This window comes from Gymnoscopelus microlampas, assembly GCF_963454915.1.
Source record: "Gymnoscopelus microlampas genome assembly, chromosome: 3".
Taxonomy (NCBI): domain Eukaryota; kingdom Metazoa; phylum Chordata; class Actinopteri; order Myctophiformes; family Myctophidae; genus Gymnoscopelus; species Gymnoscopelus microlampas.
The window spans coordinates 51685900-51710690 of NC_139940.1; the positions used below are offsets into that span (position 1 = coordinate 51685900).

The window sequence follows — 24791 nt, forward strand, 5'->3', positions numbered from 1 at the left end:
GCATTTTCTTCCAGTGAATCATCAGTTGGGTTATATAACGACACGATGAGGTTAACACAGTCAAATCACACATCCCGCCCTCCTCTCTCTCTCTCTCTCTCTCTCTCTCTCTCTCTCTCTCTCTCTCTCTCTCTCTCTCTCTCTCTCCCTCCCTCTGTCCCTCCTTCTCTCTCTCTATCTGTCTGTCTGTCTCTCTCTCTCTATCTGTCTGTCTGTCTCTCTGATTGTCTGCCCATCCAGGTGGTGATAGGCAAATAGTCGCCATGGAGATCACACACACACACACACACACACACACACACACACACACACACACACACACACACACACACACACACACACACACACAGGCCAACAGAGAGGGTTGAAAGAAAGAGAGAGAGAGAGAGAGAGAGAGAGAGAGAGGGAGAATCAGAGAGAAGGGGCGTGTGCACCTCCATATAAAGGCCTCCTGTCCTCTCCTCTCCTCGCCTTGTCTCCACAACTCCATTCCTTCACTCTCCTCTCTCTCTCTTCTCGTCTTCATCCGCCCAGCTCTGCAGTGAGTACACTTTTTAAGAAACTTTAAATCTTTTATCACATTTTAAAAAAAAGCTTTGCTTTTGTTATGAAAGTTGGACAACAGCCATTTTTTTTGTACTCCAGTGGTTCTAAAACTTTTTTTTTTATTGCAAGGACCTCCCATAACTCTGAGAGTGTGAATATGGTACCAAATGGGACCCATAAGGGTCCCATTTGGTACCATTTGCACACTCTCAGAGTTACGGACCTGTATAAGGGGCCATTTGGAACCCCGCCAACAATACCCAAGGGTCCCTGGACCTCAGTTTGAGAACCACTGCAAGTCCATTTCAAATATACCCTCGAACTGGATTTATGATATTCATGATTTTGTCCTATTGTTTGCTATTCTTTTGGTATTTGATGTTGTTCCTTTGTTTTCTGTCGGTGCTGGATATGTTTACCTATACAAAAAAAAGGCTCTATTGATAATGCATTCATCCGATGAGCACTTCTGTTTCAGTCTGATTTACAGAAAGGGAGACGTTGTAGGAGAGACAGACAGTAGGACAGCTGAGAGGGAGACAGTGTAAGAGAGACAGACAGTATACTGCTGAGAGGGAGACAGTGTAAGAGAGACAGACAGTAGGACAGCTGAGAGGGAGACAGCGTAGGAGAGACAGACAGTGTTGGTGAAAAAACGGTGATTTTATCATGCTCTATAATGTTGTATTTCTACACTATGGTTTGGTTTAGTGTATACTTTGTTCCACATGGTATATATTTCTACGATGTAGTTCTATATCGTTGTCGTCAGGCAGAAACCTTGTACCTCCATGTTTCGACTTTTTCCTTTTTTTCTGTAAATGAATGCCCTACTTCATCATACAATAGTGTTGCACAAAAAGTTGTGAAAAAAGCAGATCTACAAGCCCACAACGCGTCGCAGCGCGACGCGTTGCGGGCTTGTAGATCGGCTATTTTCACTATTAAATATTCTTCTTTTACAATAATGATGAACAAAGGAAGGGTTTTGTCTCACGTAATGAGAGGATCAGAGATCTCGCCCTACGATGATGTGTCTGTGGGGAAATCTGCATTATTTTAATTTAGAAAAGAGTGCTGCTATATTTGTTTCAAAAAGCTTGGCGCCAATAGCTACCCATGCCTACTGCACATGTATATCGTCTTTGTCGGGCAGAAACCAGCTATCTCCATTTTTCAACTTGTTTTCTATTTTCTTATAAATCAGTGCTATTGAACAGCCTTTACGTCTTTGTGTTGGTTTTACAAATATTGAACCAATGAAAAGTATTAAAAAGTGCTTCTGACTAAACCTCCTAACTCCATTGGATCCTCAAACTGTCAGACAAACCACCTACTGTAACTCCAACTTGTGGAGTTAGGTGGTTTGTCGCCCATTGATTAGTCAGGTCAAAAACCTTCACTTGAGCTGTATTTGGGTAAAGTGATGATAATATAAGGACACATTTTTGATGAGGCAGTATTGTGTAAAAACATGTTTTCATTTCCTGAAATGTTAATAATTTGGACGTAGCTGGTTTCTGCCTGACAGCAGATATATCTATATGTACTATTTTAACAGCAAATTAGCATTTTAGTGGTTTTGTAAGCTAGTGTTTTCTTTTTTAAAGCTGACACATTTCCATATTCTATTTAATTGTGCATACAAAGAAAGTGTCAAAATAAAAACTAAGAAATAGTTTTTAATACGTTTTTATGTTGACACTTTGCTTTGGCAATGTAAACGCAAGTTTGCTCATGCCCAGTAAAGCTCATTTTTGAATTGAACTGAATTGAATGGGCTTGGCTTATTGGACGACAATAATTAGTAGTTTAGTTACCAGCGGTAACTAAACCTGTACGCCCACTGAATGGGCTTGGCTTATTGGACGACAATAATTAGTAGTTTAGTTACCAGCGGTAACTAAACCTGTACGCCCACTGCTTTGAAAACCAATCCTGATACCATCCCCATAAGAACCACCCAGTCTTTGCATTGGCTCTGTGAACGCTGTTCTTTTTTTTTTTTTATCTCAGAATTGTCTCCGCCCAGTTTTTTTCCCATTCACTGAATTTAGATATCACCAGTAAGAGGACACTTTGTATGTATTTTTAGTTAATCAATGCCCTAATACATCATACAAGACTGTCGCACAAAAGTAGTGCAGAGAGAGAGAGAGAGAGGGAGAGAGAGAGGCAGAGAGGGCTAGGCAGACAGACACAGATAGACAGAGAGAGAGAGAGAGAGAGAGACACACAGAAAGAGAGGGACAGTGGTGAAAAAAGTACTTGAGTAAAAGTACAAAAGTATTGGTATCAAAATGTAATGAAAGTACCAAAAGTAAACTCATTATGAAGAATGTCCCATTTCAAATGTATTCATCTTTTGAAAATAGCAGATCTACAAGCTCACAATGCGTCGCATCGCGACGCATTGTGAGCTTGTAGGTTGGCTGTTGTCAAATGACCGAAATGTATACTCTAGGGCTGTAGAGAGAGAGAGAAAGAGAGAGAAAGAGAGAGAGGTAGAATACTTAGAGAAGCTAGAGTATAGAGGCAAAAAGAGGAACGGGCCACTGTCTGTGCGAGTGAGAGCAGACAAAAATGACCGCATGTCGAAGTCTAGAAGTGTTGCAATGCCAGTGTGGAGTTTATAGAACATGGTTGTAATGAGACCAGAACTTCATCTGTTTCGGGTTTCTCTGTCTCGAACCCATTAAAAGCACAACCACGCCCTTAACGAGAGAGAGAGAGAGAGAGGCGGAGGGAGAGAGAGGGCACGGATGGAGGGAGAGAAAGAGAGAGAGGGGGGGGGTGTATGGGTGTGGTGGGGAGACATTCTTGTTTGTGTTTAAACAGGATCAGTCTGGCGTCGGTTGTGCCAGCCTCTTTCATTCCTTTAATTTTCTCTCTACTCCCTCTTTTGTCTTGTCGAGTAGTTTGATCACGATAGCACACACTAGTATCTCTGTCTCTCGCTCTCTCCCTCTCTCTCTCACACATGCACGTGCACGCGCGCGCATACAGTGAACAGTAGAGCGACGGACAGGGTTGCATCTTCAGATGTCCCGAATTCAGAACTGTTTTACTTTAAACAAGTGGTTCTCAAACTTTTTTATGTATTTTTTTTTATTATTTCGAGGCCACCCGTGACTCTGAGAGTGTACAAATGGAACCGAATGGACCCGTTTACGGGTCCATTCGGTTCCATTTGTACACTCTCAGAGTTACAGACCTGTAAAGGGTCCATTTGGAACCCCCTCACAGAATCCCGAGTGTCCGTGGACCTCACTTTGAGAACAACTGCTTTGAATGCATCAGCAAAAAAATACGTTATTCAAGCATTCACAAAAGTTTTGAAGATGTAATACAGACATGCTTTTAATGACATTATCAAAGTAGCAGGCATACAGTATGCATACAGCAGCTGGTTAATCATTATTGTCCCATCAAAGCGGTTGCATTGCCTTTGGCTTCTTCCCGGAAGCATGAATTCAAAGCAGATGACTCTAGAACAAACAATCAAAATGGCACACGGACCACATGAGAGAGTGTCCATGGACACGCCTAATAGGAACTGCCAGGACCAGGTGGGCGAAGGGCAGGGGGTTAGTTTGTCGACAGGTGAGCCACACCTTGTCTCCACGTAGCCTCGTTTGCCAGACCACATGCAAAGCCTCCCGTGACTCTAGCCCTGTACCTCCAACAGTGGGTTCTACTGTTCAAACAGAGAGGGAGACAGTGTAGGAGAGACAGACAAGTACAGCTGAGAGGGAGACAGTGTAGGACAGACAGACATACTGTACAGTACAGCAGGGCATGCTGAGAGGGAGACAGTGTAGGACAGACAGACAGTAGGGAGACAGTAAATGCACAATTGTTATGGGTTTGTAAGGTACTTTTCCTAAGTTGCAATGCAGCCTGTTTACACAAGCTGGGAGGGAGACAGACAGACAGACAGACAGACAGACAGACAGACAGCTGTGTAGGAGAGACAGAGCGTCGGTGCAGGAAAAGGTAGAACAAATCATGTGTATGATTTTATCATGGACCACTAGAGGGCAGTAGATGTGGTTTCACACACTGTGACCACACACTGTCACTGTTTTGACACATGGCCTATCAATGGTGCACAATTGTAAGGTCGTATGGACAGACAGAAACCACCAAAAGCAGAGTTTAAGGTCATTTATTCAGACATTAACAAACCAATCATTCTCTCTCACCATGGCTCTGGACTGGATTAGAAAAGGGTCAAGGTTCAGGCCAATTTGTAGGTTCGTCAGGAGACACACCTGCAACCACTGATTGGGCCAAGCCACCTTGTTTGTGGACAAGGTTTCGTAAAAGAGGTGTTGAAGAGGAACACTGGCCATTACACTGGACATTACATTGAAGGGCAAAAGATCTACAAGCCTAAATGAAGTGTACCTAAAGTATTTTGTGTCTGTTTATGGCTCGTGAAGAGAAGTGACAGCATCGGAAATCACCCTGAGTATTTGGTTTGTTCTGGTGGGAGGGGCCATGGGGCTATATAGGGGTGAGCTGTCCATTCTGTCATAGTTTGCTGTCTGAGGTCTGCTGAGAGAGGTGCTCAGTTTCCAGTCTCTAAGGAGGTGTGGTAATTTTGTGTTTAAGTGCATTTGTTGGTTATTTGTTATTATATATCATTATAATCATTAGATCATTTGTTATATTTTAATTTTATTGTAATAATACTTGAATTATTAGATTATTTGGAGTTATACGTTTTTGAATGTTTCTTTTTCCTGATTTACAGATGTCTGGTCTCTTGTATTTTGCTACTTTATTCTTGACACTTGGGGTAAATAAAAACGTGTTCAAACTTGCCTATCTGTGTGCCTCTTGCCATCCTTAAGAATATGTGTAGTTGTACTTAAGGGTACACACTACCTTCACTCAACCTGGGGTGTGACATCGGCCCTCCTGCGTGTGTCTCTCTCTCTCCCTCTCTCCATTTGACTTCTAATGTTTGACCTTTGTCCTCTGTCCCCCTCAGCCATGTCTCAGAAAGTTCCTCAACTGGCCGCTGCCATGATCCTCATGATCGACACCTTCGATAAGTTTGCCGGGAAGGACGGAAACGCCGAATCACTCAGCAAGGGTGAGCTCAGTGAGCTGCTCAAGTCCGAGCTGGGAGACTTCACAAGTGTAAGTGTTCATCTTTATAAATTAATTTTACTCCACTGTTCATTTTGTTATCCATTTTTTTTAATCGGCTACCTTTTTTCACTGACAAAAAACAAAATCAAAACTAAGCAATGATGACAAACTATGACTATATAAATATATTGACAATTCCGTCAACAAATAAAAACTACTCACAAGTGTTAGGGAGGACTAGTGGAGAAGAGACTCGGTAGAAGCTCCTATACAGATTTAGTATAGGACTTTCACAAGTGCAGTGATGGAAGAAGTCCTCAGCATTGCTTTACTTAACCCATTAAGACCTGAGGCGAGTCTTAAAAATGTTTTATAAATCCTAACAGTTTTATGAAAAAAAAAAAATCAAGATTTTTCAAAAATGGCAGATCTAGTGCCGCGCTATGAACTTGTATATCTGCTATTTTTGAATAGACCAAAATATAATGTTGTCAAATCTGTATGGTAGAATGTTAAAACAATATAAATTATACAATTGGGGTGGTTGTATTTGGTCTCCCTGCTCCTCTATTGAGACCCTGTGTCTATAGGTGAGACATGACCTCTGACACCATCCTGTTTCTGGTTTGACACAAAATTAGACCTGAAGGTCAAGATTTAATTCATCGCGAGCAGGCAAACAGGCAAAAAGTTGATACATTTTTGAAAGTTTTTAACAACACAAATCTGGTACGGGCGTCCCTGCCACAAATTGTATTCAGATGGGGATACGCGGACAATTACATACTGTATTAATTTGGGGGTCTTTGACATGAAAATGTTTGAGAACCACTGCTTTAAACAACATTGAGCAAGCAAGGCTAAATTACGCACCTACACTTTTAGAAACGAGCCCAAAAAATTCAACGCAACCCACCAGACCAATATTCACAAGGGTCTTTACAGTACAGAAAAGCAAGCCCAAAGTCGCTTATAAAAACAACACTGCTGTAAACCTGTGATGTGACAATGATGTTGATTCTGATTCTCTCCCTCCCTCCCTCCCTCCCTCTAGGGCGGTGATAAGGCGAAGGTAGATGAATTCTTCAACCAGCTGGACGAGAACAAGGACGGCACCATCTCCTTCCAGGAGTTCATGGTCTTCACAGCGTCGCTGACCATGTTGATCCAGGGAATGTCCAAGAAGAAGTAATTCAATCAAAGCAACTTCCATCTAGAGAGAGAGGATGATGGAATGGGTGACCATGCTGTGGGGTCTATACCTTGCTGTGACTCATGGAGAAAACAATAACACACATGTTCACGAGTTGGGGTGGGGGGGAAAGTGTAACCATGTCATTTCATAACACAAATAAACATCGTTGATACAATTCTGTCTGCTTCAATGTTCCTTATAACTTAATCTGTGCCAGGGGTCCTTAGAGTTACTACAGGGGGGCCGGCAAATCTTTGTGTTATAGGAACTTTGTTTTTTACATTAACCACTCTTGAACCCTAGCATCGCTATTATTGTTTCCTATTAGCCGATCTACAAGCTCACGTGTTGTGAGCTTGTAGATCAGCTATTTTCGGTGAAGAAAATTGGTGTTGTAGAATGAAAAAAGAGCAGACCAAGTACAGAGCTAAATGTCAAGTTTACAATTGAGGCTTTGCGTGGTTAAATGCACACAAAACAAACATTAATTTACACAACACTGATGACAGGGCTGTCAAACAGTCTATGAAGCTATGAAAAGGTTTAATCTGCCACACATTTTTATACAATATGTAGTGGGGGGTCCCTGCTTCATGTCTCTCACAGCTAAGGGGGTTTTGGCCTGAAAAACCTTGAAGACCCCCTGATCTATGTTCCTCCCCTGTCACATCAGCCCCCTTGTTAACAATTCAAATGATGGGGGTGTAAGGTTTTAAACTCTCCAGAGACAGGGGGCAGCAACTCAGAAGGTCCTGGTTGCATCCGAAATCACATGCTACGTATCAGCATGCAGTTTTCCACAATACTTTTTGAGTGCATACATAAGGCCTATGCTTCATTTTGGACATACTAACGATAAAACACAATGTTAGGAAAGTGCCCCATCTTGTGACAAAGCAGAGGTACTACACATACATCTTCCTGTTTCATGCACTTGACAATGACAAGCCATCTAATCTACATATTACATTGTGTATAATAGAAACATTGACTTCACGATGGAGGTTTGGTCACTGTCTGTGATGTAATTCCTGATATGTTGATGTCGCGGTTTCTGCATTACACTGTGACATTCATATAACTGTTGCCGTAGATGGGCAGTATTTCAAATACATGTAGTTGAAATACATATTTAAAACCCTTTTTTTTTTGCATTTTAAAAAAAATATATAGATGTAACTTGTATCAAGTTTCTTTCAGATCTTGTTTTTTTTCTGTATTTTAAATACATAAAATATGTCATTTAATTCTCAAATGGACATATTTTAAACATTTACACAGGTAGGTTTATAAACTGTGGAATGAATGAAAAAAAGAATAGTGAGATGACACTTAAAAAAAAGCATGGGTTTCCGAGGCTACTTCTACTCTGCCTCTGATTGGGCTTACCCACCCTCAGAACAAATTCAACCACAAATGAGAGGCAGAGTATAGGGGGACTTCATATCACCTTGCCTCAACTAGCAAATGAAGCCTCATGGAAATGTCCTCATGCATTAAAGATAGTTAACTGGTGTGATAACTACATTACTGCATAACCCATAAATGGTCAGACAAGCCTAATATTTGATTATTTGTGAAGCTGTGACAGTATCCTGGTCAGTATCCTGGTGTCAATATCCTAGTGTCAGTATCATGGTCCTGGTGTCAGTATCCTGGTCAGTATCCTTGTCAGTATCCTGGTGTCGATATCCTAGTGTCAGTATCATCAAAGATTGTTAATATAGGCAATACGCAATCTCCGGTTTACTTCCCGTTTCTGCGTGACGTAGGTGGACACCTTTTTAGGAGACAGGAAGCAAGTTGGAGTCTATTGATTCCAATGGAAGAGTCAACGTGAACTCAGCTTCTGAACCATTCCTTAGCTCCATGGATACTGAACTAAATATTGGACCCAATCATCACAAGCCACACAATATGTACAAGATTTTCATACTAAAATGGCTTTTTTTAGAGACACAAATTAGGAGAAAATCTACTTTGTTATCGACCTTTCTCTATCCCATCAACACACTCTCGCGAGATTTGGGAAGATATCTGAAGAGTCCATCTGCAGTCTGACGGACGAGACATAGAGGGCTCTGTCCCTTATTTTTTAACTCTATGCTCTGTCCCTATAAGATGTTCTAAAAACTGATTAACTGAGATTATATATGTGAATATAGTACGTGAAAATCATTATGGACATATTAAAAATTAAATAAAATGTGTGTTCCAATGCTCAATAATATAATGTTCCATTACTAACTGTCTTGGTTGATGGGGTATGATTTTGGAATCATAACATTTTGCTAAACATAACATTCATGCTAATTTTCTAAACATATAGTGGTCTATAGTGGTAAAATATATACCTTATAAATAAGGGCCTTTTATTTATAAGGTATATATAATATTTATATATATATATATAGTTATAATTATAGTTATATATCTCTCTCTCTCTCTATATATATATATATATATATATATATATATATATATATGGTTAACATTGAGCAGAAACAGGAGCACATCTAGCATAAGACTGAATAATGTGTGTTTGTAGTGGGAATTTCATGGGTTTCTTAAAAGCATCTTTGACAATAACAGTTTGCTTTCAAACATGTAAAGCATTTATTTTCTTTAATGAAGAAAATACACAAATACACATCCATATGACGTTGTCAGCCAGGGAGAGGGGAGGGGGAGGGGGAGGGTGGTGGGGTGGTCGGGGGAGAAGACAACCATGCCTACTTAGGAGACCATTTGTAGGATTTGTGTACCACTTCGCCTCTAGTGGCTCCAATGGAGAATGCGTATCTTGCTATATAAAATCTTTGGTATCATGGTCCTGGTGTCAGTATCCTGGTCAGTATCCTTGTCAGTATCCTGGTGTCAATATCCTAGTGTCAGTATCCTGGTCAGTATCTTGTTTTATTATTACAAAAACATAAATGAACCTCTTAAACCTTAATTTATACTTCAGAATTCGAAAAGAGACGATCTACAAGCTCACAACATGTCACAATGTGTCGCGTGGTGAGCTTGGAGATCAGCAAAAGAAAAAAAAAGTGAAATGAGCCATGCTGTACATAATGCCAAAACGTTTGTAGGCTACTCAAGTACAATTTTGAATACGGGCTTTAGAGTAATTCTACATTGTGGTATTTACAGTGATACTTACTGACTTTGTTCACTTGCGTGTTGTTCACTAAAATATTAGATAAAGATGCAGGAGTCAGGTAAAGGTTCAAAAAATGTCCTTGTTGGATTTGAACCAGCAACCTGCTGGTTATAAACCCTGTATCTCAATCACTGCAACCACTGTAATTCATCCTAATTCTGTTCACTTGCTTGCATGTTCTTCATTGAAAGGTTAGATAAAGGTGAAACAACCAAGTAAAAGTTGGAAAATATTCCTTACTTTTTTTGGTCCCTAACATTCATCGAGCTCTGGACTTAGTACATTTATTTTTTCACCATTGTGTCACTACCGAAACGAAAGTTGGTCACTACCGAAACGAAAGTGAAATCCGAAAAAATCACTAAGCGTGGAGGCCAAAATCGTCCCCCCAAAAACCTGTTAGGAGTACGTTTCAGGCCATTTAGAGTTGATTGGTAGTACTTTGTAGTGACTTTTTTTGGTCCCTAACATTCATCGAGCTCTGGACTTAGTACATTTATTTTTTCACCATTGTGTCACTACCGAAACGAAAGTTGGTCACTACCGAAACGAAAGTTAAATCCAAAAAAATCACTAAGTGTGGAGGCCAAAATCGTCCCCCCAAAAACCTGTTAGGAGTACGTTTCAGGCAATTTAGAGTTGATTGGTAGTACTTTGTAGTGACTTTTTTTGGTCCCTAACATTCATCGAGCTCTGGACTTAGTACATTTATTTTTTCACCATTGTGTCACTACCGAAACGAAAGTTGGTCACTACCGAAACGAAAGTTAAATCCAAAAAAATCACTAAGTGTGGAGGCCAAAATCGTCCCCCCAAAAACCTGTTAGGAGTACGTTTCAGGCAATTTAGAGTTGATTGGTAGTACTTTGTAGTGACTTTTTTTGGTCCCTAACATTCATCGAGCTCTGGACTTAGTACATTTATTTTTTCACCATTGTGTCACTACCGAAACGAAAGTTGGTCACTACCGAAACGAAAGTGAAATCCGAAAAAATCACTAAGCGTGGAGGCCAAAATCGTCCCCCCAAAAACCTGTTAAGAGTACGTTTCAGGCAATTTAGAGTTGATTGGTAGTACTTTGTAGTGACTTTTTTTGGTCCCTAACATTCATCGAGCTCTGGACTTAGTACATTTATTTTTTCACCATTGTGTCACTACCGAAACGAAAGTTAGTCACTACGGAAACGAAAGTTAAATCCGAAAAAATCAGTAAGTGTGGAGGCCAAAATCGTCCCCCCAAAAACCTGTCACAGTCAGTTCACCTTCTTTTGGGTCTTGAGTCGAACCAATTACTCCCGCGGAGACATCAAATTTCTCTTTTGGGCCTTGAGTCTTGGGACTCAAGGCCCAAAAGAGAAATTTGATGTCTCCTTTCGTTTCGGTAAAAAGAAAATGTACTATGTCCTGAGCTCGATGAATGTTAGGGACCAAAAAAAAAGTCACTACAAAGTACTACCATTACACTCTAAATTGCCTGAAACGTACTCCTAACAGGTTTTTGGGGGGACAATTTACCGAAACTTTCGTTTCGGTAAAAAGAAAATCGTTTCGGTAAAAAGAAAATTTACTAAGTCCAGAGCTCGATGAATGTTAGGGACGAAAAAAGGAGTCACTACAAAGCACTACCATTCAACTCTAAATTGCCTGAAACGTACTCCTAACAGGTTTTTGGGGGGACAATTTACCGAAACTTTCGTTTCGGTAAAAAGAAAATCGTTTCGGTAAAAAGAAAATGTACTAAGTCCAGAGCTCGATGAATGTTAGGGACGAAAAAAAAAGTCCTCCACACTTAGTGATTTTTTCGGATTTAACTTTCGTTTCGGTATTGACCAACTTTCGTTTCGGTAGTGACACAATGGTGAAAAAATAAATGTATAAGTCCAGAGCTCGATGAATGTTTGGGACCAAAAAAAGTCACTACAAAGTACTACCAATCAACACTAAATTGCTTGAAACGTGCTCCTAACAGGTTTTTGGGGGGACGATTTTGGCCTCCACACTTAGTGATTTTTTCGGATTTAACTTTTGTTTCGGTAGTGACCAACTTTCGTTTCGGTAGTGACACAATGGTGAAAAAATAAATGTACTAAGTCCAGAGCTCGATGAATGTTAGGGACCAAAAAAAAAGTCACTACAAAGTACTACCAATCAATTCTAAATTGCCTTAAACGTACTCCTAACAGGTTTTTGGGGGTACGATTTACCGAAACTTTCGTTTCGGTAAAAAGAAAATTTACTGAGTCCAAAGCTCGATGAATGTTAGGGACGAAAAAAAAAGTCACTACAAAGTACTACCATTCAACTCTAAATTGCCTGAAACGTACTCCTAACAGGTTTTTGGGGGGACAATTTACCGAAACTTTCGTTTCGGTAAAAAGAAAATCGTTTCGGTAAAAAGAAAATTTACTAAGTCCAGAGCTCGATGAATGTTAGGGACGAAAAAAAAAGTCCAGAGCTCGATGAATGTTAGTGACGAAAAAAATAGTCACTACAAAGTACTACCATTCAACTCTAAATTGCCTGAAAAGTACTCCTAACAGGTTTTTGGGGGGACAATTTACCGAAACTTTCGTTTTGGTAAAAACGAAAATCGTTTCGGTAAAAAGAAAATTTACTAAGTCCAGAGCTCGATGAATGTTAGGGACAAAAAAAAAAGTCCTCCACACTTAGTGATTTTTTCGGATTTAACTTTCGTTTCGGTAGTGACCAACTTTCGTTTCGGTAATGACACAATGGTGAAAAAATAAATGTACTAAGTCCAGAGCTCGATGAATGTTAGGGACCAAAAAAAAAGTCACTACAAAGTACTACCAATCAATTCTAAATTGCCTTAAACGTACTCCTAACAGGTTTTTGGGGGTACGATTTACCGAAACTTTCGTTTCGGTAAAAAGAAAATTTACTGAGTCCAAAGCTCGATGAATGTTAGGGACGAAAAAAAAAGTCACTACAAAGTACTACCATTCAACTCTAAATTGCCTGAAACGTACTCCTAACAGGTTTTTGGGGGGACAATTTACCGAAACTTTCGTTTCGGTAAAAAGAAAATCGTTTCGGTAAAAAGAAAATTTACTAAGTCCAGAGCTCGATGAATGTTAGGGACGAAAAAAAAAGTCCAGAGCTCGATGAATGTTAGTGACGAAAAAAATAGTCACTACAAAGTACTACCATTCAACTCTAAATTGCCTGAAAAGTACTCCTAACAGGTTTTTGGGGGGACAATTTACCGAAACTTTCGTTTTGGTAAAAAGAAAATCGTTTCGGTAAAAAGAAAATTTACTAAGTCCAGAGCTCGATGAATGTTAGGGACAAAAAAAAAAGTCCTCCACACTTAGTGATTTTTTCGGATTTAACTTTCGTTTCGGTAGTGACCAACTTTCGTTTCGGTAATGACACAATGGTGAAAAAATAAATGTACTAAGTCCAGAGCTCGATGAATGTTAGGTACGAAAAAAAAAGTCACTACAAAGTACTACCAATCAATTCTAAATTGCTTGAAACATACTCCTAACAGGTTTTTGGGGGGACGATTTACCGAAACTTTCGTTTCGGTAAAGAGAAAATCGTTTCGGTAAAAAGAAAATTTACAAAGTCCAGAGCTCAATGAATGTTAGGGACGAAAAAAAAAGTCACTACAAAGTCCTACCATTCGACTCTAAATTGCCTGAAACTTACTCCTAACAGGGTTTTGGGGGGACAATTTACCGAAACCTTTGTTTCGGTAAAAAGAAAATCGTTTCGGTGAGAAGAAAATTTACTAAGTCCAGAGCTCGATGAATGTTAGGTACGAAAAAAAAAGTCACTACAAAGTACTACCAATCAATTCTAAATTGCTTGAAACATACTCCTAACAGGTTTTTGGGGGGACGATTTACCGAAACTTTCGTTTCGGTAAAGAGAAAATCGTTTCGGTAAAAAGAAAATTTACAAAGTCCAGAGCTCAATGAATGTTAGGGACGAAAAAAAAAGTCTCTTCAAAGTACTACCATTCAACTCTAAATTGCCTGAAACGTACTCCTAACAGGCTTTTGGGGGGACAATTTACCGAAACGAAAAGAAAATCGTTTCGGTAAAAAGAAAATTAACTAAGTCCTGAGCTCAATGAATGTTAGGGACAAAAAAAAAAGTCACTTCAAAGTACTACCATTCAACTCTAAATTGCCTGAAACGTACTCCTAACAGGTTTTTGGGGGGACAATTTACCGAAACGAAAAGAAAATCGTTTCGGTAAAAAGAAAATGTACTAAGTCCAGAGCTCGATGAATGTTAGGGACGAAATAAAAAGTCACTACAAAGTACTACCATTTATTCAACTCTAAATTCAACTCTAAATTGCCTGAAACGTACTCCTAACAGGTTTTTGGGGGGACAATTTACCGAAACTTTCGTTTCGGTAAAAAGAAAATCGTTTCGGTAAAAAGAAAATTTACTTAATCCAGAGCTCGATGAATGTTAGGGACCAAAAAAAAAGTCACTACAAAGTACTACCAATCAATTCTAAATTGCCTTAAACGTACTCCTAACAGGTTTTTGGGGGTACGATTTACCGAAACTTTCGTTTCGGTAAAAAGAAAATTTACTGAGTCCAAAGCTCGATGAATGTTAGGGACGAAAAAAAAAGTCACTACAAAGTACTACCATTCAACTCTAAATTGCCTGAAACGTACTCCTAACAGGTTTTTGGGGGGACAATTTACCGAAACTTTCGTTTCGGTAAAAAGAAAATCGTTTCGGTAAAAAGAAAATTTACTAAGTCCAGAGCTCGATGAATGTTAGGGACGAAAAAAAAAGTCCAGAGCTCGATGAATGTTAGTGACGAAAAAAATAGTCACTACAAAGTACTACCATTCAACTCTAAATTGCCTGAAAAGTACTCCTAACAGGTTTTTGGGGGGACAATTTACCGAAACTTTCGTTTCGGTAAAAAGAAAATCGTTTCGGTAAAAAGAAAATGTACTAAGTCCAGAGCTCGATGAATGTTAGGGACGAAAAAAAAAGTCCTCCACACTTAGTGATTTTTTCGGATTTAACTTTCGTTTCGGTATTGACCAACTTTCGTTTCGGTAGTGACACAATGGTGAAAAAATAAATGTATAAGTCCAGAGCTCGATGAATGTTTGGGACCAAAAAAAGTCACTACAAAGTACTACCAATCAACACTAAATTGCTTGAAACGTGCTCCTAACAGGTTTTTGGGGGGACGATTTTGGCCTCCACACTTAGTGATTTTTTCGGATTTAACTTTTGTTTCGGTAGTGACCAACTTTCGTTTCGGTAGTGACACAATGGTGAAAAAATAAATGTACTAAGTCCAGAGCTCGATGAATGTTAGGGACCAAAAAAAAAGTCACTACAAAGTACTACCAATCAATTCTAAATTGCCTTAAACGTACTCCTAACAGGTTTTTGGGGGTACGATTTACCGAAACTTTCGTTTCGGTAAAAAGAAAATTTACTGAGTCCAAAGCTCGATGAATGTTAGGGACGAAAAAAAAAGTCACTACAAAGTACTACCATTCAACTCTAAATTGCCTGAAACGTACTCCTAACAGGTTTTTGGGGGGACAATTTACCGAAACTTTCGTTTCGGTAAAAAGAAAATCGTTTCGGTAAAAAGAAAATTTACTAAGTCCAGAGCTCGATGAATGTTAGGGACGAAAAAAAAAGTCCAGAGCTCGATGAATGTTAGTGACGAAAAAAATAGTCACTACAAAGTACTACCATTCAACTCTAAATTGCCTGAAAAGTACTCCTAACAGGTTTTTGGGGGGACAATTTACCGAAACTTTCGTTTTGGTAAAAACGAAAATCGTTTCGGTAAAAAGAAAATTTACTAAGTCCAGAGCTCGATGAATGTTAGGGACAAAAAAAAAAGTCCTCCACACTTAGTGATTTTTTCGGATTTAACTTTCGTTTCGGTAGTGACCAACTTTCGTTTCGGTAATGACACAATGGTGAAAAAATAAATGTACTAAGTCCAGAGCTCGATGAATGTTAGGGACCAAAAAAAAAGTCACTACAAAGTACTACCAATCAATTCTAAATTGCCTTAAACGTACTCCTAACAGGTTTTTGGGGGTACGATTTACCGAAACTTTCGTTTCGGTAAAAAGAAAATTTACTGAGTCCAAAGCTCGATGAATGTTAGGGACGAAAAAAAAAGTCACTACAAAGTACTACCATTCAACTCTAAATTGCCTGAAACGTACTCCTAACAGGTTTTTGGGGGGACAATTTACCGAAACTTTCGTTTCGGTAAAAAGAAAATCGTTTCGGTAAAAAGAAAATTTACTAAGTCCAGAGCTCGATGAATGTTAGGGACGAAAAAAAAAGTCCAGAGCTCGATGAATGTTAGTGACGAAAAAAATAGTCACTACAAAGTACTACCATTCAACTCTAAATTGCCTGAAAAGTACTCCTAACAGGTTTTTGGGGGGACAATTTACCGAAACTTTCGTTTTGGTAAAAAGAAAATCGTTTCGGTAAAAAGAAAATTTACTAAGTCCAGAGCTCGATGAATGTTAGGGACAAAAAAAAAAGTCCTCCACACTTAGTGATTTTTTCGGATTTAACTTTCGTTTCGGTAGTGACCAACTTTCGTTTCGGTAATGACACAATGGTGAAAAAATAAATGTACTAAGTCCAGAGCTCGATGAATGTTAGGTACGAAAAAAAAAGTCACTACAAAGTACTACCAATCAATTCTAAATTGCTTGAAACATACTCCTAACAGGTTTTTGGGGGGACGATTTACCGAAACTTTCGTTTCGGTAAAGAGAAAATCGTTTCGGTAAAAAGAAAATTTACAAAGTCCAGAGCTCAATGAATGTTAGGGACGAAAAAAAAAGTCACTACAAAGTCCTACCATTCGACTCTAAATTGCCTGAAACTTACTCCTAACAGGGTTTTGGGGGGACAATTTACCGAAACCTTTGTTTCGGTAAAAAGAAAATCGTTTCGGTGAGAAGAAAATTTACTAAGTCCAGAGCTCGATGAATGTTAGGTACGAAAAAAAAAGTCACTACAAAGTACTACCAATCAATTCTAAATTGCTTGAAACATACTCCTAACAGGTTTTTGGGGGGACGATTTACCGAAACTTTCGTTTCGGTAAAGAGAAAATCGTTTCGGTAAAAAGAAAATTTACAAAGTCCAGAGCTCAATGAATGTTAGGGACGAAAAAAAAAGTCTCTTCAAAGTACTACCATTCAACTCTAAATTGCCTGAAACGTACTCCTAACAGGCTTTTGGGGGGACAATTTACCGAAACGAAAAGAAAATCGTTTCGGTAAAAAGAAAATTAACTAAGTCCTGAGCTCAATGAATGTTAGGGACAAAAAAAAAAGTCACTTCAAAGTACTACCATTCAACTCTAAATTGCCTGAAACGTACTCCTAACAGGTTTTTGGGGGGACAATTTACCGAAACGAAAAGAAAATCGTTTCGGTAAAAAGAAAATGTACTAAGTCCAGAGCTCGATGAATGTTAGGGACGAAATAAAAAGTCACTACAAAGTACTACCATTTATTCAACTCTAAATTCAACTCTAAATTGCCTGAAACGTACTCCTAACAGGTTTTTGGGGGGACAATTTACCGAAACTTTCGTTTCGGTAAAAAGAAAATCGTTTCGGTAAAAAGAAAATTTACTTAATCCAGAGCTCGATGAATGTTAGGGACCAAAAAAAAAGTCACTACAAAGTACTACCAATCAATTCTAAATTGCCTTAAACGTACTCCTAACAGGTTTTTGGGGGTACGATTTACCGAAACTTTCGTTTCGGTAAAAAGAAAATTTACTGAGTCCAAAGCTCGATGAATGTTAGGGACGAAAAAAAAAGTCACTACAAAGTACTACCATTCAACTCTAAATTGCCTGAAACGTACTCCTAACAGGTTTTTGGGGGGACAATTTACCGAAACTTTCGTTTCGGTAAAAAGAAAATCGTTTCGGTAAAAAGAAAATTTACTAAGTCCAGAGCTCGATGAATGTTAGGGACGAAAAAAAAAGTCCAGAGCTCGATGAATGTTAGTGACGAAAAAAATAGTCACTACAAAGTACTACCATTCAACTCTAAATTGCCTGAAAAGTACTCCTAACAGGTTTTTGGGGGGACAATTTACCGAAACTTTCGTTTCGGTAAAAAGAAAATCGTTTCGGTAAAAAGAAAATTTACTAAGTCCAGAGCTCGATGAATGTTAGGGACGAAAAAAAAAGTCCTCCACACTTAGTGATTTTTTCGGATTTAACTTTCGTTTCAGTAGTGACCAACTTTCGTTTCGGTAATGACACAATGGTGAAAAAATATATGTACTAAGTCCAGAGCTCGATGAATGTTAGGGACGAAAAAAAAAGTCACTACAAAGTACTACCATTCAACTCTAAATTGCCTGAAACGTACTCCTAACAGGTTTTTGGGGGGACAATTTACCGAAACTTTTGTTTCGGTAAAAAGAAAATTGTTTCGGTAAAAAGAAAATTTACTAAGTCCTGAGCTCGATGAATGTTAGGGACGAAAAAAAAAGTCTCTTCAAAGTACTACCATTCAACTCTAAATTGCCTGAAACGTACTCCTAACAGGTTTTTGGGGGGACAATTTACCGAAACGAAAAGAAAATCGTTTCGGTAAAAAGAAAATTTACTAAGTCCAGAGCTCGATGAATGTTATGGACGAAAAAAAAAGTCACTACAAAGTACTACCATTCAACTCTAAATTGCCTGAAACGTACTCCTAACAGGTTTTTGGGGGGACAATTTACCGAAACGAAAAGAAAATCGTTTCGGTAAAAAGAAAATTTACTAAGTCCAGAGCTCGATGAATGTTAGGGACGAAAAAAAAAGTCACTACAAAGTACTACCATTCAACTCTAAATTGCCTGAAACGTACTCCTAACAGGTTTTTGGGGGGACAATTTACCGAAACTTTTGTTTCGGTAAAAAGAAAATTGTTTCGGTAAAAAGAAAATTTACTAAGTCCTGAGCTCGATGAATGTTAGGGACGAAAAAAAAAGTCTCTTCAAAGTACTACCATTCAACTCTAAATTGCCTGAAACGTACTCCTAACAGGTTTTTGGGGGGACAATTTACCGAAACGAAAAGAAAATCGTTTCGGTAAAAAGAAAATTTACTAAGTCCAGAGCTCGATGAATGTTATGGACGAAAAAAAAAGTCACTACAAAGTACTACCATTCAACTCTAAATTGCCTGAAACGTACTCCTAACAGGTTTTTGGGGGGACAATTTACCGAAACGAAAAGAAAATCGTTTCGGTAAAAAGAAAATTTACTAAGTCCAGAGCTCGATGAATGTTAGGGACGAAAAAAAAAGTCACTACAAAGTACTACCATTCAACTCTAAATTGCCTGAAACGTACTCCTAACAGGTTTTTGGGGGGACAATTTACCGAAACTTTTTTTTCGGTAAAAAGAAAATTGTTTCGGTAAAAAGAAAATTAACTAAGTCCTGAGCTCGATGAATGTTAGGGACAAAAAAAAAAGTCACTTAAAAGTACTACCATTCAACTCTAAATTGCCTGAAACGTACTCCTAACAGGTTTTTGGGGGGACAATTTACCGAAACGAAAAGAAAATCGTTTCGGTAAAAAGAAAATTTACTAAGTCCAGAGCTCGATGAATGTTAGGGACGAAATAAAAAGTCACTACAAAGTACTACCATTTATTCAACTCTAAATTCAACTCTAAATTGCCTGAAACGTACTCCTAACAGGTTTTTGGGCGGACAATTTACCGAAACTTTCGTTTCGGTAAAAAGAAAATCGTTTCGGTAAAAAGAAAATTTACTAAGTCCAGAGCTCGATGAATGTTAGGGACGGAAAAAAAGTCACTACAAAGTACTACCATTCGACTCTAAATTGCCTGAAACGTACTCCTAACAGGGTTTTGGGGGGACAATTTACCGAAACCTTTGTTTCGGTAAAAAGAAAATCGTTTCGGTAAAAAGAAAATTTACTAAGTCCAGAGCTCGATGAATGTTAGGGACGAAAAAAAAAGTCTCTTCAAAGTACTACCATTCAACTCTAAATTGCCTGAAACGTACTCCTAACAGGTTTTTGGGGGGACAATTTACCGAAACGAAAAGAAAATCGTTTCGGTAAAAAGAAAATTTACTAAGTCCAGAGCTCGATGAATATTAGGGACCAAAGAAAGTCAGAGCTCGATGAATGTTAGGGACCAATGTTAGGGACTTGAGTCGAACCAATTACTCCCACGGAGACATCAAATTTCTCTTTTGGGCCTTGAGTCTTGGGACTCAAAAGAGAAATTTGATGTCTCCGTGGGAGTAATTGGTTCGACTCAAGACTCTTTTGGGTCTTGAGTCTTGGGACTCAAGACTCAAATCCTGGAAATCAAATCCTGGAAATCAAATCCTGGAAATGGCAAATCAGCATGTTTGGGATTTGAAGGTGCAAGGGTCAGGTAAAAGTATTTTTTCACCATTGTGTCACTACCGAAACGAAAGTTGGTCACTACCGAAACGAAAGTTAAATCCGAAAAAATCACTAAGTGTGGAGGCCAAAATCGTCCCCCCAAAAACCTGTCACAGTCAGTTCACCTTCTTTTGGGTCTTGAGTCGAACCAATTACTCCCGCGGAGACATCAAATTTCCCTTTTGGGCCTTGAGTTCCAAGACTCAAGGCCCAAAAGAGAAATTTGATGTCTCCGCGGGAGTAATTGGTTCGACTCAAGACCCTAACATTGGTCCCTAACATTCATCGAGCTCTGACTTTCTTTGGTCCCTAACATTCATCGAGCTCTGGACTTAGTAAATTTTCTTTTTACCGAAACGTTTTTCATTTTACCGAAACGAAAGTTTCGGTAAATTGTCCCCCCAAAAACCTGTTAGGAGTACGTTTCAGGCAATTTAGAGTTGAATTTAGAGTTGAATAAATGGTAGAATTTTGTAGTGACTTTTTATTTCGTCCCTAACATTCATCGAGCTCTGGACTTAGTAAATTTTCTTTTTACCGAAACGATTTTCTTTTTACCGAAACAAAAGTAAATTGTCCCCCCAAAAACCTGTTAGGAGTACGTTTCAGGCAATTTAGAGTTGAATGGTAGTACTTTGTAGTGACTTTTTTTTTGTCCCAAACATTCATCGAGCTTTGGACTTAGTAAATTTTCTTTTTACCGAAACGATTTTCTTTTTACCGAAACGAAAGTTTCGGTAAATTGTCCCCCCAAAAACCTGTTAGGAGTACGTTTCAGGCAATTTAGAGTTGAATGGTAGTACTTTGTAGTGACTTTTTTTTTGTCCCAAACATTCATCGAGCTTTGGACTTAGTAAATTTTCTTTTTACCGAAACGATTTTCTTTTTACCGAAACGAAAGTTTCGGTAAATTGTCCCCCCAAAAACCTGTTAGGAGTACGTTTCAGGCAATTTAGAGTTGAATGGTAGTACTTTGTAGTGACTTTTTTTTTCGTCCCTAACATTCATCGAGCTCTGGACTTAGTAAATTTTCTTTTTACCGAAACGATTTTCTTTTTACCGAAATGAAAGTTTCGGTAAATTGTCCCCCCATAAAACCTGTTAGGAGTACGTTTTAGGCAATTTAGAGTTGAATGGTAGTACTTTGTAGTGACTTTTTTTTTCGTCCCTAACATTCATCGAGCTCTGGACTTAGTAAATTTTCTGTTTACCGAAACGATTTTCTTTTTACCGAAACGAAAGTTTCGGTAAATTGTCCCCGGAAAAACCTGTTAGGAGTACGTTTCAGGCAATTTAGAGTTGAATGGTAGTACTTTGTAATGACTTTTTTTTTTCGTCCCTAACTGTCATCGAGCTTTGGACTTAGTAAATTTTCTTTTTACCAAAACGATAGGGTAGCACTTTACAATAATGACCCGTTATAAAGCATTTATAAATGTTTATAAGTAGTTTGTAGACTATTAACAAATCATTAACAACCTGTTTGTTGACATTTGTAAATGATTACTAAAACCTTTATAACTACAGTTACAAATCATTTGTAAAGTATTAGTAAGTAGTGAACTATTCATGAATAAGCCATTTATATACATCTGTAAAAGATTATTAAATCATTTGTAACGACCCATTCTAAAGCATTTATAAACGTTTATAAGCAGTTTGTAGACTATTAACAAATCATTAACAACCTGTTTATTGACATTCGTAAATGATTACTAAAACCTTTATAACTACGGTTACAAATCATCTATAAAGGTATTAGTAACTATTCATGAATAAGCCATGTATAATACATCTGTAAATGATTATTAAATCATTTGTAACTGATGTTACATAATATATACAAGCTATTGGTAGCTTGTTCATGTTTAACATATGCTTTGTTAAACATTCCTAAAGTATCTATAAATCCTTTGTACATGTTATTATGTGCCCTATAGTAAAGTGAAGACAGTTCATCATTTACAACTGTCTGTTAATGTGTTTGTTCATGTTTAACATGCTTTGTAAAACATTCCTAAAATATCTATAAATCCTTTGTACATGTTATTATGTGCCCTACAGTAAAGTGAAGACAGTTCATCATTTATGACTGTCTGTTAATGTGGACTTTCTCCTTACCTGTTGCAAACTACCTGGCTTTCATGAATGCAGACACCAAACAATTACTAGAATTATCATTCATGTTAAGCAAATGATGCGTAAGACATTCGTAAAGAGTATGTAAACCATTTGCAGACGTTATCATGAGCCTGAGCCTAGTTGCTTCTTTTGGGCTTGTTTTCATAGACCTGTCCGCTTGTTTATTTTGCAAAATCTGGCAACACACTGATTACCTGCATTACACCTGCAGTAGCCTACTAGGGAGGAAGTGAACAGTGATGCAGTTGCAGACTGGACAGAAATATAATCTAATTCATGTTTTATGTGTTTTAACTGTCTTGTTGCTGGTGATCGAGGTAACATAAAATGGCTAATCTTACACACATGAAGTAGCATTATGACTAGGGGGTATTTTGATGGTGGCTGTTTGTATCCACAATGTTTGTTTTGATGTGTAGGCTAGTAATGTCCTCCATGCTTAGCAGTTTAGCTTAGCAGCTAAAGCTAACTTGCACTGGGAGGTGGTGACTGCAGAGGCTCCAAGCTGCTACTCTGTGATTCTGTTGTGATTAATTTCTTTGTTTAAATGTCAGTGTGTGTGCTGTGGCCAAGAGTTGCTACATTTTATATCTTAATACATTGTTGTATACTTGTATACTATATAACGTTACTTTTGCCACTTTTTGATGTCACATGTTTTACTAATCACTGTTAAACATGAAATAATAATGCATAGTCTTCACTTTACAACAAGGCCCATGATAACGTTAGCAAATGGTCAACACACTCTTTACTAATGTCTTACGAATCATATATTAAACATGAAAGATAATTCTAGTAATTGTTTGGCATCTGCATTCATGAAAGCCAGGTAGTTTGCAACAGGTAAGGAGAAAGTCACATTAACAGACAGTTGTAAATTATGAACTGTCTTCACTTTACTATAGGGCACATAATAACATGTACTAAGGATTTATAGATATTTTACTCTACTCAGAGTCATAAGTTCACAAAATGTACTAAAGTACAGTGAACGTCTGTGCGGTTTGTCTTCATCACTGAAAATAACGTACATGTAAACTGATATAAAACTGCTGTCATGTGCAGTGAAGAAACACAACCATTTCAATCCTAATAATACCTATTTGATTTGACATCCTGACTTGCTGCTGTAGCTGAGGCTTGAACCTGTTACCTGCGGCTCACTAGTCAGTGACTCTATCCATTCACCTACAGCTGTTTCCTTGGAATCTGTGGTTCTGAAACGTTTTGTTGTCAACCCCCCAAATTGACATGTATTTGGGCAGTGGACCCCAATGTGAAAAGATGTAGTGTCAGGGCCCCCCATGAAAAAGATTTATATTTATGCTGTAACACATTTTTTTAAAGTTATTTGTCTTGTTTGTTGTTCAAGCCAAAGCACCAGGAAGGCTGTACTTGTCAGCCATCTGTTAGCTCAATGGGTTGAGACGCAGTATTCATGATCCAGAGGCCATGAGTTCAAATCCCATTGATGTCTTTCCTATGATTCTTTCCTTTGCAGACTGGCTTCCAGAAGATCAACTGAAAACTACCAGGAAGGCTATATTTGTCATCCAACTGTTAGCTCAATGGGTTGAGACGCAGTATACATGATCCAGAGGCCATGAGTTCAAATCCCATTGATGTCTTTCCTATGATTCTTTCCTTTGCAGACTGGCTTCCAGAAGATCAACTGAAAACTACCAGGAAGGCTGTACTTGTCAGCCATCTGTTAGCTCAATGGGTTGAGACGCAGTATTCATGATCCAGAGGCCATGAGTTCAAATCCCATTGATGTCTTTCCTATGATTCTTTCCTTGAGTGGGTTCGATTCCCACTCCGAGTCATGTGTCCCCGGTAACTTGGGGCAACGGAAGAATTGACTGATATCCTTCGTGATGCTTCCCTTTGCAGAATAACTTCTAGAAAAACAAGTTAAAACCACCAGGAAACCTGTAACTCTCAGCCAACAGCATAGCTCAACTGGTAGAGCGTCTGTCCAATAACATGACTTGACTTGACTTGAGTGGGTTCGATTCCCACTCGAGTCAAGTGTCCCCGGTAACTTGGGGCAACGGATAAATTGACTGATATCCGTAGAATAACTTGTAGGAGTGTGCTGGTTCAAATCCAGTTCAACCCAGGACCGAGCGGTCCTGGGTTCGATTCCCACTAACGTCAAGTCCCCGGTAAATTGGAGCAGCGGATAA

At 38.5% G+C, this 24791-nt stretch overlaps 1 protein-coding gene and 1 long non-coding RNA gene across 2 annotated transcripts; one reads left to right on the forward strand and one right to left on the reverse strand.

The window, feature by feature from the left end:
• The first annotated feature begins 384 nt into the window (after positions 1 to 384).
• Positions 385 to 6962, forward strand: LOC311042605 (ictacalcin-like). Its single transcript, XM_084053426.1, has 3 exons — positions 385 to 541; positions 5546 to 5697; positions 6704 to 6962. The coding sequence occupies exons 2-3, from the start codon at positions 5548 to 5550 to the stop codon at positions 6839 to 6841; spliced, it is 288 nt and encodes a 95-aa protein (XP_083909552.1). The 5' UTR covers positions 385 to 541; positions 5546 to 5547; the 3' UTR covers positions 6842 to 6962.
• Positions 6867 to 8516, reverse strand: LOC311042607. Its single transcript, XR_014600524.1, has 2 exons — positions 8207 to 8516; positions 6867 to 8175 (listed from the first exon to the last, which is right to left on the reverse strand). It is a non-coding gene; the product is annotated as an uncharacterized lncRNA (long non-coding RNA).
• Between the last annotated feature and the right edge of the window lie 16275 nt (positions 8517 to 24791).

Coding starts and splice junctions, on each gene's coding strand:
- LOC311042605 (XM_084053426.1), top strand. CDS start 5,548: ATGTCTCAGAAAGTTCCTCAACTGGCCGCTGCCATGATCCTCATGATC. Junction 5,698..6,703: donor AGCTGGGAGACTTCACAAGT/GTAAGTGTTCAT, acceptor CCCTCCCTCTAG/GGCGGTGATAAGGCGAAGGT.